We start from the raw sequence: 17,257 nt of genomic DNA, 5'->3' as shown, positions 1-17,257 counted from the left end.
TTATAAATAATAAATAAATTAAATAATTACATTTTTGCGTAATTTGGCAAAAATTATTGCATGATTGGAAAAGACGCCCAATACAAATAGACAAGTGCATTTACTTTGAATTGTCTTATATTTCTTCTTAAGCACACACTTTACTGACACTTTTGTAGACTGGCTAAAATAGTACATTTTTGGAAGAAAGTTTAGTAAGAGTACAATTGTTTGGTGTGGTGGAAATGACACCAGTCATTTTGGAAAACATTATGGAAATCGTTTATATAATAAACATTGAAATAATTCATGCTCATTTCACTCTTTGTTTATATTATCACAGTTTTAATCAGTAAGAGGTTTTATTTTTATAATGCATTTTTATAGTTTAATATTAGAAAGGCTTAGACAATAAAATCTGTATATGAAAGGTATTTCAAATGTATAATGAAGGCCTGGTATAAAGTGTCCTATTCAGTTTAAATGAGACCTTCATATATATACATATATATATATATATATATATATATATATATATATATATATATATATATATATATATATATATATATATATATATACACTCACCTAAAGGATTATTAGGAACACCTGTTCAATTTCTCATTAATGCAATTATCTAATCAACCAATCACATGGCAGTTGCTTCAATGCATTTAGGGGTGTGGTCCTGGTCAAGACAATCTCCTGAACTCCAAACTGAATGTCAGAATGGGAAAGAAAGGTGATTTAAGCAATTTTGAGCATGGCATGGTTGTTGGTGCCAGACGGGCCGGTCTGAGTATTTCACAATCTGCTCAGTTACTGGGATTTTCACGCACAACCATTTCTAGGGTTTACAAAGAATGGTGTGAAAAGGGAAAAACATCCAGTATGTGGCAGTCCTGTGGGCTGAAAATGCCTTGTTGATGCTAGAGGTCAGAGGAGAATGGGCCGACTGATTCAAGCTGATAGAAGAGCAACTTTGCCTGAAATAAACACTCGTTACAACCGAGGTATGCAGCAAAGCATTTGTGAAGCCACAACACGCACAACCTTGAGGCGGATGGGCTACAACAGCAGAAGACCCCACCGGGTACCACTCATCTCCACTACAAATAGGAAAAAGAGGCTACAATTTGCAAGAGCTCACCAAAATTGGACAGTTGAAGACTGGAAAAATGTTGCCTGGTCTGATGAGTCTTGATTTCTGTTGAGACATTCAGATGGTAGAGTCAGAATTTGGCGTAAACAGAATGAGAACATGGATCCATCATGCCTTGTTACCACTGTACAGGCTGGTGGTGGTGGTGGTGTAATGGTGTGGGGGATGTTTTATTGGCACACTTTAGGCCCCTTAGTGCCAATTGGGCATCGTTTAAATGCCACGGCCTACCTGAGGATTGTTTCTGACCATGTCCATCCCTTTATGGCCACCATGTACCCATCCTCTGATGGCTACTTCCAGCAGGATAATGCACCATGTCACAAAGCTCGAATCATTTCAAATTGGTTTCTTGAACATGAAAATGAGTTCACTGTACTAAAATGGCCCCCACAGTCACCAGATCTCAACCCAATAGAGCATCTTTGGGATGTGGTGGAACGGAGCTTCGTGCCCTGGATGTGCATCCCACAAATCTCCATCAACTGCAAGATGCTATCCTATCAATATGGGCCAACATTTATATATATATATATATATATATATATATATATATATATATATATATATATATATATATATGTATATATGTTTGAATAAAAATCAACCCCTGGACATGAAAGTGCTTGAAGTTGAAGAGAGACCCATATATGAGTGAGCACGAAAAGCAATATCTGGCAATATAATTAGCTATAAACAGCGATATTAAAGTTAAATATATGCTAATTAAAAGCTAATGAAGTAATCTAAAATAGGAAAACATTTGAAAATGCTTTTCTTACTTGCCATTATTGCCTAAACACAAGGAGGATCAATTAACTGACACTTACAATGGCTTGATAAGGAGGCATTTTGGCAATATAAATCATAATAAAATGGGTAAGATGAAGGTTAGTTAAAAATGTAAAGTATAATAACATCAGCCTCATAGAGTATTGATGGAGCACCTGCTGCTGTTATGTAATATTTAAGGAGTATTAATCAGCAGGAGTCTGAGGAGATTAAAATCTTTCATAATCTCTATTAATGCTCTCCTGCCCCTCGTTAAACACGTACCATGACAGACAGAACTAATAGGAATGAGAACTGGTAGTTTTACACATTACTAAAGTCTTAAGGCATTTATCAGTCTTTTAATGACAGTGTTAGTTCTTATTTATGTTCTTATCTTATGTATTGGAAAAAGAAGTTGTGCAGAGGCAATTTAAGGTCCTACATTATAGGAGAAAGTATTATAGCATGAAATGTTTAGATGGAGACTCTATTGAGCCCATGCATAACATACAGATACCATGACATGCAGAATTTGTATGCAATTGAGACTCTTTAAACTTTTTGGCTTTGGTGTCACTGCGTTCTGAAGGCGAGCTTTCCCTGATAAATTTCCCTTTCTTGTCTTTCATTTTATTTTCCTTTCCTGTCCTTCATATGTTACTTCATCTATTTATTAAATTTTGTATAGTCTGTATATAAAATAACAATGCTTCCAGATCTAGATCCTCATTGTGTTAGTCATTAATGTGTAAAAAGGGTGCAGGTTGATACTTTTGTGCATAAAGTTTCTTTTGTCTACACTGGACACAACCAGTTAGGTCAGTCTGCCAAGAAACGGTTACCTGTGTGCCGTTGATAAACTGTTAGATAGACACTTGAATACAATGACATGCAGAAGTCTTCTGGCAAGCTGTTTAGCATTGAATGTGACATTTGCATGTTGTAAATGAGAGTGGGGCCATTAGCTGATAAGCTCAACTGATATATGGCATCTTTATGAGTAACTGAGGGACAATAAAATCTGGTGATTTAGCCGTGAGAAAGAAGTCTTTAAACTCTCAAAGCCTTTGCCAACGTCGATGGCAATATCAGGTAGCAACCTGATTTGGTTTGTGCCACATCAATGTTTACATTACCAACTCACTTCTCAATATCTATAGCTAGTTTCTCAGAACTAGTGTTGAACAGAACACGGGTGGATTGCATTAATTTACTTAACAATGCAACGTATGATTTTCACCTGGCGGGCAACAAGACAGAAAAAATCCTATGGATTTGAATTTGAATTCAATGAAGTTTACTAGAGATCTTTCAAATCATTTCACAGATATTGCACTCACAAAAAACGATCTCTAGCTGAAGCAATATTTTAGAGCTGAGCATAAGTTCTCCATATAAATTTCTACACATTTTCCATGACCTTTTAAGATTTTATACATCTCCAGGTCTGGAAATGACAATTTAAAAATTTCATAAAATATACGGGTTTTCCATGACTATTCAAACCCCGTACATTTATGTTATTTTTGAGACACCTATGAACGTCTGGTTAATTCCTACAAAGTACTCAGGAAATCGTCTCAGCATTATTAGGTTTTCTAATGTTCTTGTGTTTTTAGTGTCCTGAGCTGAGAGTTCGGATGAGTGCTTTGGGTGATTGAGTAACACTGTGACTGTTCCCTCTGTGAATCTAGGTCAGCTCATCTGGCCGGGGCTCGCTCTTGTATCTGTAGCTCTTGGTCTTCGGCTTCCTCCATTATGGCAGCATGTCAAACAGTACTCTGAGTACTCTGAGTTTGATTCAGTTTGAAATGTGAGGTCAAGGGTTATGGAGCTAAAACAATGATTAAATATTTGAATATGAAATCTGTTCATTTGAATTAGACATGTGACATTTAACAAAACTGACGATTTTTGCTTCATGTTTTATGAATGTGTATTTTTTAAACAGCAGATTGTTTTGTTTTTCAGAGGTGAAATTAGCTGTAAAAATTCAGATTGTAGAATTCCAGGTTAAAATTTTCAGATTAAGAAGAAATTACAAACTCCAAATACAAATCTCTCACATTCAGATCTCGGAAATTCAGATCGTAAATCAACTAAGCTGGGTTATTTATTGCATTTGAATTTAATGTATACTCATTTTTCTGTATTTATTTATTCATTTTAATATCAGGTTGAAGAAGAAGTCTCTGTCAGTGGACATCCCTGATGAGTGTTATGCTGGTTCTCTTGTCAAGGACCCGCTGGCATCACCCATCATACCTAGTGTGGCCAGAACAACCATTACTGAAGAACATGGCATCAATGCCACCAACATACCTAAGTCTCGTAATCCTCGTCGCGGAGAACTCAAACGAGGATATACCGTAGGTACGTGACAAACTATTCTGTAACTTTACAGCCCATCTTGAGATTTGTATTTGTGAATTGGAAGGGGTGTCTGTATGTATATGGGACTGTGTGTGGCTGTGTGTGTGTGCGCATTCTGCATGCGATTGTGTGTGTGTGTGTGTGTATGTGTGTGTGTGTGTGTGTGTGTGTATTCTGCATTCTGGCTGTGTCATAGTCTAACCCGTTCATTTTTCTCTCTCTCTCTCTTTCTGTGTGTGATTGTGTGGGTGGGTGTGAATCTTTTGCAATCTGGATGTTTTATAGACTCACCCCTTCATTTCTGTGTGTGTTCCTTCAGCATGGTGGCTGACATATAGATTATATTCAACACATACAAAACAATTGCTCTGTGTTAGGGTCTTTCCCATTTATTTCCTATGGTTGGTCAATTTTGACCAAGGTGTCGCATTTCTTTTCAGATTGCATATCTAAATAAAGTCACCATGTTTTGAACCACTCAGATTGAGGAAACCATTTTTTATAAAAAAATAAAAAAATAAAATGAAATCAGTAAAAAATGACAGAACAGAAGGTGATGTGCATTACTTATACTAGATAAATGTGCAAAGACAACTGTAAGTCATTCATAGGCTGATTTCCCAGAAACACTGTGTATATGTGGCTCTGTCAAACATTGATGTTTGTTTGCGTGACCAAGCCAGCCCATACCATTTCAAGAATGTAAGCAAAAATAAAGTAATTAGAATGGTCCAAACGTATTTCCGAATCCTTTCAGTCTCTTTTCAAGGTAAGTCAGACCACTTGGCACCTGTCTTTGGAATGCTCTTGGGCAATTTGGGCAAGTTTCATGTAAACAACGTAAACAAGCGTAATGAAAGTGCAGCTCTTGCATCTACTTGAATAGGGAAAGACGGAAAACGGTTGGTCAAGATGCGATAAAAGGACATATTTCAAATAAGCAGCAAAATCTGACAACACTGTGTGGCGGGGTGAACAAGAGACGGAAACATTGGGTGTGGCGTCAGGCCTCAGAGAGGTATTTATTTAAAATGTCCAAAACAAAGGGGAATCTGGGTCCTTCCTGTTGGAAAGGGCTATGTGAAGGAAGAGTAGTGAAGACAGGGGAAGGTCCAGGTAGGGTCCCCCTGGGCAGGGTCCCGGTGGCCACAACGCACTTCCCTCCTTGGTCTTGGGGTGGCGGCTTCACTTGAGTGGCCCGGCTTCCCTGGGCCTTGACATTTTAGGGGAGTAGTGGAATGACATCCTGGCCCATCGGCCGTGATGCATACTCCAATCCCCTGTGTTGCATCTAACTCGCACTGGACCCTGCCCGCTCCATTCCTGGACCTGTAAAGACACCAGCAGGTAGAGACTGGTCTCCCAAGGAGAGGCACGCTCGGTGTTTAAAGGCAGCAGTGATGAGGCTCTTCATTGGGTTCAGGTGAGCCCCATCACATGCCACCAAATGGGGAAAAGTCACAGTGGGTGACGATGATCCCCGGGAGGGGCAGGTATATGATATTATAAATTGTGCATCTTTAACTCAAATTATGCTGAAAAATGCTATTTTACCATCTTGTATAGCTGCCTTTGGACCTAGTTGCCCATCTCTGCTAAATGCTCTCTGTTTTGACAAGCAAGTCTATAGCAACATTGACTCAATCAATTCTGTAAGTTTTGGGTGAGCTAGTTGCATTCCAATTTGACTGACCAATGGCAGTCGGGGGAGTTTTCAGGAAAAATTAGAAAATTGTGATGATTTTGCAATACTGATAATGCTAGAGGAACAGAAGTTACAGACTTCACCTTTAAGTGACATAAATTACATTTATGTCCAGACTGAACTTTGGCATTACCTTTTGATGGACAGTAATATGCAGTATGTTCCTATAGTAGTGAGATCAGTAGTGGTTTCAGGTCTTGTGGGACTTGTTTGTTATGCTTAATCCAGTGTTGGCACAGGAACTGGCTGACTGGCCCCATGGTAAAGAGGAAAATGACACCTTTGAGACTGTAATCAGAGGAGAAAAGAGGATCTCATCAATCTGTGGATCTGCAGACACACATACACACACACACACACACACACACACACACACACACACACACACACACATGGTAATTACATCTTCTTACTTAAGTTGCAGAAAGTGCTTCACTCTCCATACTAAAAAGAGCAAAATGACTCTAACCATAATGGGCACATTTTAACCCTCTGACTGTTATGTCATGGTGAATCTGCTGGCATTTCAAGGGGCTATACTCTGTCTTTTATCTGATCAAATAAGTTTGGTGCAGTATATGAATCTGGTTAGCACTTTTTTCTGGCAACATCACAAAAATAATCTTTTATTCAGTATAAAATGTGAAGAACCTTTCTCTTGAAAATCAAGCAGATAAGAAGCAATCTCTTATAACTTCATATGATAATAATTTGGCAGATACATTGTCATTTTAAGCATGATTCAAATAGTTTTTAGCTTTATATGATAAATAAATAATAATAATAATAATACATTATTAAAAGGTAATGAGCAGATTTAACCTATATTTACTTGTAACTTTGTAACCACCAGGGGGTGCAATACCCAAAGTTCCCAGTCACCCTCAGGTCTAAACATTTCACACATTTCCAAAACAAAGGATGGCTGGGGAAGAGTCAATTATATTCATGAGGACAGTGATACCTGATTGATTCAGAAATATTAATCAGGAATGAACCTAAACGATCAATGAAACTATAACCCAATCCTAACCCTACCACTTAACCTAACCCTAACAACTCACTTCCACAATGTTTCCAAAATCCACAGCTGGGCCTGATGGTAAATACCACATTTCAAAACAGCATTGGGCTGGAAACATGCAGCTTCACATCCTGTATGGCATTCTCACCAAGTCGTCATCCAATTCATTAGGGCGTAACTGGGAAACAATTTGGAAATTAAAAGATCCATCTGATTATTTATGTGACGATTGCTCTGAATATCATGCGAGCCAAAATAGGTGAACATTGGACAGAATTTGTAGGAGAAGAAGTGAGAAAAAAAAAGAAAAACGTTTTGTTAAATTCCAAGATTAATTTGAAATAGAAACAGACTGAAACAGAAACCATCTTGTTTTTGTTTTTTATTCCCAGGGTCATGCCAAGGAGGGTAAATTAATTGTGCTTCTAGATCAAAACTTAGAAACATAAATATAGTTAGCTAGGAAGTTCACCATTAATGATGCACTGTAATAGCGAGGTGTGCGATACTGAACGTAGAATTTCCACTTGTCTGATAGATCGCACCCATAAGCGACAGCCACCAGAAAGGGTAAGAGAGAAATGGGCCCAATGGACAATGCAAACGACCAGGAGGGAAGACCCTTCCAGAAAACTAAAATGGCTGAGTGGGAATACATTAACATAAGTGTGTTTGTGTTCTGAGGTATGTGTATAAATATGTACATTTGGGCATAATTTTGTGCACAAACGCCCACACAGTCAGTTCAGTTATCCTCACTAGCACACGTAATTACCTCAGCTAGATTTTCCCCAAAGAACAGATACTGGAGACTTTTTGTGACATCCCAGCTCTGTTTCCGTGATGGCTTATGTTTCCCAGTGTTACCTGCAGGGCATGACTGACGTCAGCCTCCGGCTTTAATTCAGTCTCACAGGACTGTTGTTCGAGGACCGCATTATTTAGAATTGGGTCGTCTCTCCCAATTAACCATGAAATTAAGTATGTAGAGAAAATCTTTTTGCACTTTGATTTAGATCTCTGCTTGTGTAGTGTATTGGAAATCATAGGTCTGAGTAATTAGACTCTTAATCATGATCATTTGTTAGCAGTCTCATGAAGGTCCACATATTTATTTTTAGTATATAAGAAATAGTTCACCTAAAAGTGAAAATTCGGTCATTATTTATTCACCCATATTTTGTTTTAAACCCACATGAATTACTTTCTGTGGAACACCAAAGGAGATTTGTGAATGAATTTTCAGTTTGCTGATTTCACTGTGTAATGCAGTTCAATGGAAAGGAGGAGGCAAGAACCGGATTGGCAATATAAACACATTTTAATGATAAACTTAAACAAAAGACAAACACACACACATGACGTACATGTCCGTAAACAATCTCTCTCTCCGCACCATCCTCTGTAGTCGGCCTTTATCCCTCTTGGAGGCTTGATTAGCCTGATAAGGGACCGGGTGTGTAGAATCACGACCTGGCCCCGCCCTCCACCCTGCCACACACTGCAATAGCAGTTCGAAGTGATTCGTTTGAAAGCGAGCCTTATAGAATCATGTTACTAAACTGTACCTACATTTTTGCGAAATAATTTTGACATGCCTTGTTGTAGCCTATGTATCGTGGCTGTTTACTGGTGAAATGAACACTTGAACAGCAACAATTTGATTCACTTTCACAAAAACATCACCACTAAAATGGCAGATTATCTGTTTAACAGATTAACACTTACTTTTCACCCTGTTCCTCACATTGTGCTATTTTATGACATTTAAACACTTTTACTACAGTGCATGACTTGTAACGCAATCTATCTTAACCAACCATGTTTACGAGCTTGTTCAAGTGAGATCAAATTGCACAGTAGCTCAACTGATAAAGCATTGCACTTGCAATGCAAAGGACCAGGATATGAGTCCTGAAGAGCACACAAGCCGAAAGTGTCATAGAATCACCACAAAGTGGTTTATTATGCAGTTATTTATTTCATATTTGCTTTTATGACACTGTTAGTTAGGTTTAGGTTTAAGGTATGGAGGTAGGTTTTGTCAATTTAAAACTCGATAAAGCAGTAACGTTAAAAACTTAATATAATTTTGCAAACATTTCGCCACAGTCATGTCATTTTTATGTGATCCATGCAACATGTGCATCGTATTCCAAGACTTCTGAAGGCATGGAATCGATTTGTAAGATGAACAGATAAAAATTTTAATTGTTATACACTCTCAAATAATCAAATCATTGATTAATTCCTGTAAACAGAGACCAAATAAGGTATGGTGACACATTAATTACATCAAACCTCAAATTTTGTAATTAAAGATATTTAGAAATTCAGACACTTTGTCTATAGAAAATAGAAATAGAAATACAAAATGTATAGAAGCCATTATAATCAATGACGCTGTCTACACTGGAAGCATCCGTTGCGGCACGCCATGTCGCTCTGACAGTAAACGGGAGTCCCGTTCCATTTTGCGCTGCACACACTGGTGCTATTCCTGCCAACAACACAAATAAACAGTTTAGAGCGTTTGTGTCAATGCGTCCAGTGTTGCCAGTCTCAGGTCGTTGCATTGCGTCATGTCAACCGGCGCACCCGGTGTAGACAGTGAGTAAGCATCCAAATACTTTTTGAGGCCTCAGTAAAAGTCTTAGCAGATGCCTTAGATCTGGGACTTTTCCCATAGGCTTTAGAAATTATTACATTCCTAGATGTTGCTCTTGCATCTAATGGGTCTGGCTGTTTTTTAAACATGTTGGTCAGCATGTATTTCTATACCTGTTTTCAGAATCTTCAGGGGTTAAAAGAAAAAGCACAATGCACTAGACTTTTTAAGACTTTTATAGCTGTGTATATTGGAGATTGAACCGAACACACACACACACACACACACACACACACACACACACACACACACACACACACACACACACACACACACACACACACACACACACACACATGTTGTGTTTCCATGTTTTATGGGGACTTTCCATAGACATAATGGTTTTTATACTGTACAAACTTTATATTCTATCCCCTAAACCTAACCCTACCCCTAAACCTAACCCTCACAGAAAACTTTCTGCATTTTTACATTTTCAAAAAACATAATTTAGTATGATTTATAAGCTGTTTTCCTCAAGGGGACCGACAAAATGTCCCCACAAGGTCAAAAATTTCGGGTTTTACTATCCTTATGGGGACATTTGGTCCCCACAAAGTGATAAATACACGCTCACACACACACACACACACACACACCACACACCACACACTACACTCTCACACTCACACACAAGTAACCTTCTGAAGTGAAGTTCAATGGACGTTGAACTCTTGTAGAAGTGCATTATACAAGTGGATGGAAACTGGGAGAGAGTTATTGCCCAGTTCAATCTATTTTATATAATATGTTACATATTTACTTTCTTTTGGATGATGTTGTAAAAGCTTCCTGGCATCCTTACCATTTTCAAAGGGGGAATTTGTTTTTTTAAGTTATATAATGCCATACTGTCAGGCATCTACTAGTTTAGTATCACCCTGTGTAAAGGCTGATCTGTGGCCTGTATAATGCAGATAATAACAAATGTGATTTTCATCCAGTAACCATTGGCTGCCCTACTGTTTTGTCCATGTCTGACTCTGAATAGATTTTTATGAGTATAGTGGCAAGCTTTCATGACAGTAGTTATTCTCTAATGTGGATTTCTTTGCTGCATTGTTGCATTCAAGCTATCTTTTACTTTTTCTAATTGAGTTGTGTTACTATGTCAAAACACTACTGAGATGAGCCAGCAGAGGGTGTGTTGCAATAAACTTTAATCTCACAGCACAGCTATGTGCTTACAAGTAGCATGTAGATGAACTGTTAAAAGACCAAGTTAATAAATTAGATAAAAACATACTATTGTATTTTTCTATGAGAACATCTTCTCAGCAGAAGACCAGGAATTTTGGTATTAACTAATAGTTAATTACATAATATTAATAAAATAAACATTTTATATTATATAATATAACCTCAATTCTGAAAATGTTGGGACAGTATAAAAAATGCTAATAAAAGTAAAAAGGAGTTATTTGTAAATTATATTCACCATTTGCTGCATTGAAAGATCTACAACTAATCATTATATGCTGTTTTACCTTGTGAATTTCATTGTTTTGTTTTTTAATTTACAGTCATTTCAAATCAGATCAACACACTCCAAAAAAGTTGGGCCAGTCGAGTGTTTACCACTGTGAAACGTATCTGTCTGGAGTAATGGTGTTAATGTTGAGTTTCCTATGCCATGGTCACTGACACACCCCTGGCTCATACAGACATTGGCTTTTGGACCTGATGCTGATAACAGCTTGGATGGTCCTTTTCCTCTTTGGCCCGGAGAACATGATGGCTGTGTTTTTCCAAAACTATTTGAAGTGTGGACTCATCAGACCAAAGAACACGGTTCCACAGTTCAACTTTCCATCTCAGATGAGACCGAGCCCAGAGAAGTCGGCAGCGCTTCTGGACAGTGTTGATGTACAGCTTCTCCTTTACATAGTAAAGTCTTACCTTGCATTTGTAGATGGAGTTTACTAACAAAGGTTTACTAAAGGAATCCCAAGCCCATGTTCATCATTTCCATTACAGATGAATTATGCTTTTAAGACAGTGACGTCTGAGGGTTCAGAGATCACGCGCATTCAAAAATGGTTTTCATCTTGCTCTTTACGCACCGAGATTTGACCAGATTCCTTTAATCTTTTAACTATATTGTGCTCTGTTGAAGGTGAAATGCCCAAAATCCTTCAAATTTGTATTTGGGGAACATTGTTCTCAAAGTCCTGGATTATTTGCAGAAGCACCTGTTGGCAAATTGACATGTCTCGAAGGATCCTTGCTCTCGAAGGACTAGGCTGTTTTTGGAGGCTCCTTATATACCATGACACGATTGCCTCATCTGTTTAACATCTCCTGTTTTACATTGCTTTGATATTTTCGTCAAAATGTTATTAGTCTTAAATTGCCCCTGTCTCAACTTTTTTGGAGCATGTTGCAATCATCTGATTTGAAATTACTGTACATAAAAAAACAACGAAATTCAAAAGGCAGGACATCATATTATGTGAATTTGTAGTGCTTTCAATAAAGGTTATAGAGGAGCACAATTAAAGGGAGACATTGTGTTTTGTCTGCTGGTCTTAGTTTGTTGAGAATACTGATGGGAAACCATAAAAGTGCACTTCACTTGAACAGCTGCTTCACAATTTTATGAGATTGTTCTCATATACAGTATGTAGTACCACAGTAAACAAGCAATCGAATCACGGTTGAAATTAAATAAACTGTATAGTTTTAAGGTTATTGCATTTTTACACTGCACATCATGCATTATAAGTATTTGTATTGAGGCAGCTATGAACTATCTACTTCAAAGGAAGCCCTAATCCCAATAATATTATAGGAGTCTTTCTAACAAGAAATAGTTTTCAAAGAAGTAACAACATATGCAGATGTATGTCCTTCAAAATCAATTTCACCCAAAGTATCGACAAGTTTGCCAAAATGTTGATTATTCATTACTAACTGTTCCACTTGCATATTTGATAGACTGTAAGGTTTAGTAAGATGTGGTGGTGCCACACAAATGTCATTTGTGAATTAACTACTACTACTTCACTTTCTACTCCACTGCTTCTCCCAATTAGCTTTTTTTATGCAGAACATTGTAAACTCATGATGGTGGGAATAAAGAAAACATCAGTACTCAAAGAACATCAAGATACACATTGAAAACACCATATGAGATATGTCAGATTCAACAGGGCCCGAAGCCAAGTTTTTCTAAAGAGTCTTTAGAGAGAAGTTAGATTATTCATTGGAAATTCATTTTTTTATTTAGACCATCATTTATGTAAATGTATCTTGAAGTAAATCATTAGCAAAGATCTTATTAATTTATGAAATACCATTGTATGTTTGTGACTGGTTAATCTATCATAGTGTAATTGTAAATGGAGGCTGTATAATAGGAATCGTTCATTACTTTGCAGTGCCTAGTAATGAGAGAAAGCCTACTCAGTTAGATTCTCCTTTAATGTTGACGCTCAGACCTTGGTTCTCACCTCTGACTAGTCTGGAACATGTGAAGTGTTTCCAGATGTGTACCTTCCGGAAGGTTCTATTCTGACATATTGTGAGTTTTCATGTTATTTTAGGTACAAAACAAGTCTCATGACTATATATGGGAAAAGGAAAATGCTGACCACAAATTTAGTGTCAATGTGACTGAAACTGCTCTCTTATAGGATTTGATGTTGCTTGTATTACTCATTTACTCTAGACTAGCTCATCCTCATGCAGCCTTCAAAATGCTTTAATAGGTTCTTATATTCCAGCTTTTACAAATATGTTGTCTCCTAGATTCAAAGTCAGTAATTTCCAAAAAAATCATGTCTAGTTACTATGCAATCTTCTCATGATCTTGTCCTGTGTGAACAACTATAACTAGTCAACAAAGCTTTTCTTTTTTATTATTCAACATCTTGCAATGATTAGCATGACGCTATAACACCTGACAATAAAATATAACCCAGCCTATAAAATATTATATGATAATATGCTATGCAATATTAAAGTTGTGGAGGCGAATGCAGTTTATTTCTATTTAATTCAATGAAGCAGCTTGAACTATTACTGTAAATAAGTGTCTAGAAATGAAAGTTTTATATAGGCATACTCCTATATTCCCAGTATTACAACATGCTCAATATCCATATGTATGCCCATAGTCTTTTTATGTATCAATGTGCATCCATTTGCTTAAATACAAATTTGAGAAGTCTTTCAGCGAGGTGCAACATCAACAACATTCCTATAAGTTGGCCTGTTCCACATAGTTCAACGTCTCATGATAAATCACAGGCAAAACAGTTCATGTTAAACTGAGGTGAAAGTTTGTGGTAAATAATCTGAGTGAGACACCCTCCCTCTTTAACTCTCTGTTGACTTGGCAGCCAGCGTTTCTGGGCTAAAACTCAAGACATAACAATTAAAGGGGAATCTTACTCCAATGGCTTCTGTATTGAAAAAACGTTGCTTTACGTGATTTTCTATGTAGAGAACACCAGCATAGGCCTATGTGTTGCAATATCCAAGAACATCCTTTTGCAAATGGATATTTTTAATCTTGTAGACTTGTAAAATTCTCTCTTCTTATGGCACACATTTTAGTTTTGGTTTGGTGAAGTATTGCAAATATGATTTTGTACCAGGATGTCCTTTCTAAAATGCTCTGTCCTGCTTAGGGCCCCTAAGGACAAACAGAGTTCTGCTGGTGAATAGTTAGTCCAACACTCATACATGGCCTTTCATAAACACTACACCAATACCTGTCATGTGAGCCCATCATTTTTCCTCCAGCTGCTCCATTGTTTATACTACACAATTCTTACATCTATTCAAACATTTGCTTTTCAATAAACACACATGAATAGGCAGCGACCTGAGCAGATTCATTTATAATTTGTCACCTGATATTTATGAGTCCATTCAAGTTTTACTTTTCTTTTCTTCTTTTTCCACACGTTATCCTTCATTTGAGAACTGAATGTACCTATGAGTGGCCTGTGTGCTTCAACTCACTGGTTTCATACAGCCATGTAGTCAGCAAATTAGTGGATGTTGCCATTTGTGGGATTGCACCCAAACCAAAATTAGCTTTAAAAGCAGTTCAGCAAGAAGTACTTATCTGTGTTTAACATGTATTCAGTTTAATCTATTGGGGCATAAACATCCCATTGATAAAAAGTGTTCGGCGGACAGATTGCAAAATAATTAAAGGGAGAGTTTGGTATGGAATGTAAACTTTACAAGAGTCTCCATCTCTGTTTATTTTGAAACAGCTGTGACGAGCCAGCCCGCCTGCCAAGTGTAAGCAGCTGTTTGTCACTTTCATTTTACGAAAGAGCCACTAGAAACTGAAAATCCACTTCAGCTGCCTGCTGATCTCTCTCTTATTTTCTCTCTTTTTTGTCAACACTTTCTTCCTATCATTCCCTCCTCTCCATTTTCATACAATGGAGAGCTTCTCGCTTGGTACCACTGTATGATACATCCTTGACATATCTCTGACACTGTGCTGAATCATCAATGCAATCAGAGGTTATTAATTGGGTTTCTCCTCTAGTTTTAATCTTTGAAACTCGATAAAAACATTAATACTCTATATAGTGTGCACTAGAAATAATATGGCATGATGGAGCATTTGTAAGCTTGGAGTTTGGAGAGAAAAGAGGGAAAAGAGAATGAGCAAGACAAAGAGAGAGAGAGAGGAAAATGGTTGGAGATAAAAGGATTTAAGTATCTATCATTTATAGTCTCCGTAAACTATTTTTCACTGTAATCCCCTAAAATTTCTTCTCAATTTACAGTTTTCAACCGAAACAGACAGTACAGACTATCTATTAATCAATACTGCAAAAACAACACTGTAAAGTCATCAGGTCTCAAATCTGACATAATGTGTTATACAGTAAACTAGATAAATCTTGTGGGTGATACAATCTAATCGTTAAATGTCGGAGGAAACAACCTGCTCCTAAGGGAAGACAGTCTATAATCTGCTAAACTCAATGTGGAACAAAACAGTCCACGACTGTTTACATACCTGCCAGCTGATTTATTTTTGTATATGACGAGCAGTCCTGTGACTATCACCCTCACATTTTATTACAGCTCTGGAATGTTCAATCTCGAAGGGAACAAGGTTACCGTTTTATCTATTTGTCTCCAAATATGGTGTTCACTTTCTTTCAACCCCATCATCCATCATAACCTTGTTCTAATGGCTTTAGGGATGGCATTTACTATAGAGAGTTCTGAAACTGAAAAGGCAGTCGTGAGTCATTTAGAAATGATTATTTTAAGTGTTTATACCTTTTATTTCTTCACAGCTATATGTTTCTCTGAACCCATGACAAGAAAAACTTGTTCCATGTAAACAAGGCAAGACATCTCAATTCATCATGAGCTGTAAACCCTAATAAGTTAACAGAACTAAAACAATTTAGGCAATCAGTTACATCAAATTAAAGTTAATAAACTCCCAAGTGTAAGTTAATAGAGCATTCAGATTTAGATTTTGTTTTAAACATGCAGGCTAATTGTTCTTAACTTGAAATATTGAGTAAGTTAACATACATTTTAATGACACTTACATTTAAATTGAACTCTTTAAATTGACCATGTAAGTTCAACTTAAATAATTCAAGAAGAGGTAGTAGTAAATAGAAGGCAATAGTAATAGTAATTACTATTGAAGTAATAGTACTAGCTTGTTCAATGATTGCTAGCATGCTGAATTCATACTAATAGGAAACGCTATGCTTTGATTAGCATTAGCAATTGTTCAACGAGTAAAGCAATATACTGTGAAACAATCTTAAATTCTATCTGTCCTAATCGTTAGCCCAAGCTCCACTATTCACCATACGCTGTAAACCCAAATCAGTTTGCAGAACTCAAACAATTTGAGGCAATCAGTTGCATCAAATTGTCAAGTTAATAAACTCCAAAGTTTAAGTCGATAGAACTTACATATTTTTATTTTTTGAACTACACATGCATGTTAATTGCTCTTAACTTGAAAAAACTGATCAAACTAACGCATACATTTTAATGGCACTTAACTTTAAATATACCTCTCTGGCTGAACTTAAAATAACCATGTAAACTCAACAAATATTTCAAGTAGAGAGAACCTAACTTGTTAGTATTAGTTACAACTGGCTAATACAGCGAATGCTAGCATGCTAGCATTGCTCAATGAGTAAATTAATATACTTTAGAACAATCTTAAATTGTACCTGTCCTCCAATTAAGCTCAAGCTCCACTTTTCACCATAATGGTAACGTCCCAAAACTCTTCTTAAAAGGTGTCAGTTTCATGATCTTTTGAGAAACTTTTAAATACTCATTGAGGTTAATTTATGTGAACTAATTTTTATGATAAAATCTTTCCCTATTCAAAGCAATTAATTATTTTGAGCAATCGGATTTACAGTGATACATATACAGTACGTAGATTCTTAGCATACTTACAGATATAATTAACCCAAAAATTATTTCCTGGCATCATTTTCTTCCCTTTACTTACCATTTACTCACCATCATATTTATTTTCTCCATACAACAAAAGTGAAAGGTGACGTGGGCTGTCACTTTCCCAAACATTCTGCTACAACT

The 17,257-nt window shown here is 36.9% G+C and overlaps 1 protein-coding gene across 4 annotated transcripts in view; it reads left to right on the top strand.

Moving 5' to 3' along the window:
* The window catches only part of LOC127650760 (oxidation resistance protein 1-like), a 72,100-nt gene that overhangs the window by 12,373 nt on the left and 42,470 nt on the right, over nucleotides 1–17,257 (top strand). For all 4 annotated transcript variants that reach the window (XM_052136381.1, XM_052136383.1, XM_052136382.1 and 1 more), the window contains one exon: nucleotides 4,092–4,288. In XM_052136381.1, coding sequence (XP_051992341.1) covers nucleotides 4,092–4,288 — 197 coding nt within the window. The remainder of the gene's footprint in view (nucleotides 1–4,091; nucleotides 4,289–17,257) is intronic.

Source organism: Xyrauchen texanus, chromosome 10, assembly GCF_025860055.1.
Source record: "Xyrauchen texanus isolate HMW12.3.18 chromosome 10, RBS_HiC_50CHRs, whole genome shotgun sequence".
Lineage (NCBI taxonomy): Eukaryota > Metazoa > Chordata > Actinopteri > Cypriniformes > Catostomidae > Xyrauchen > Xyrauchen texanus.
Note: the sequence above shows the minus strand (reverse complement) of the source record. Positions and strands in the feature narration are given on the sequence as shown.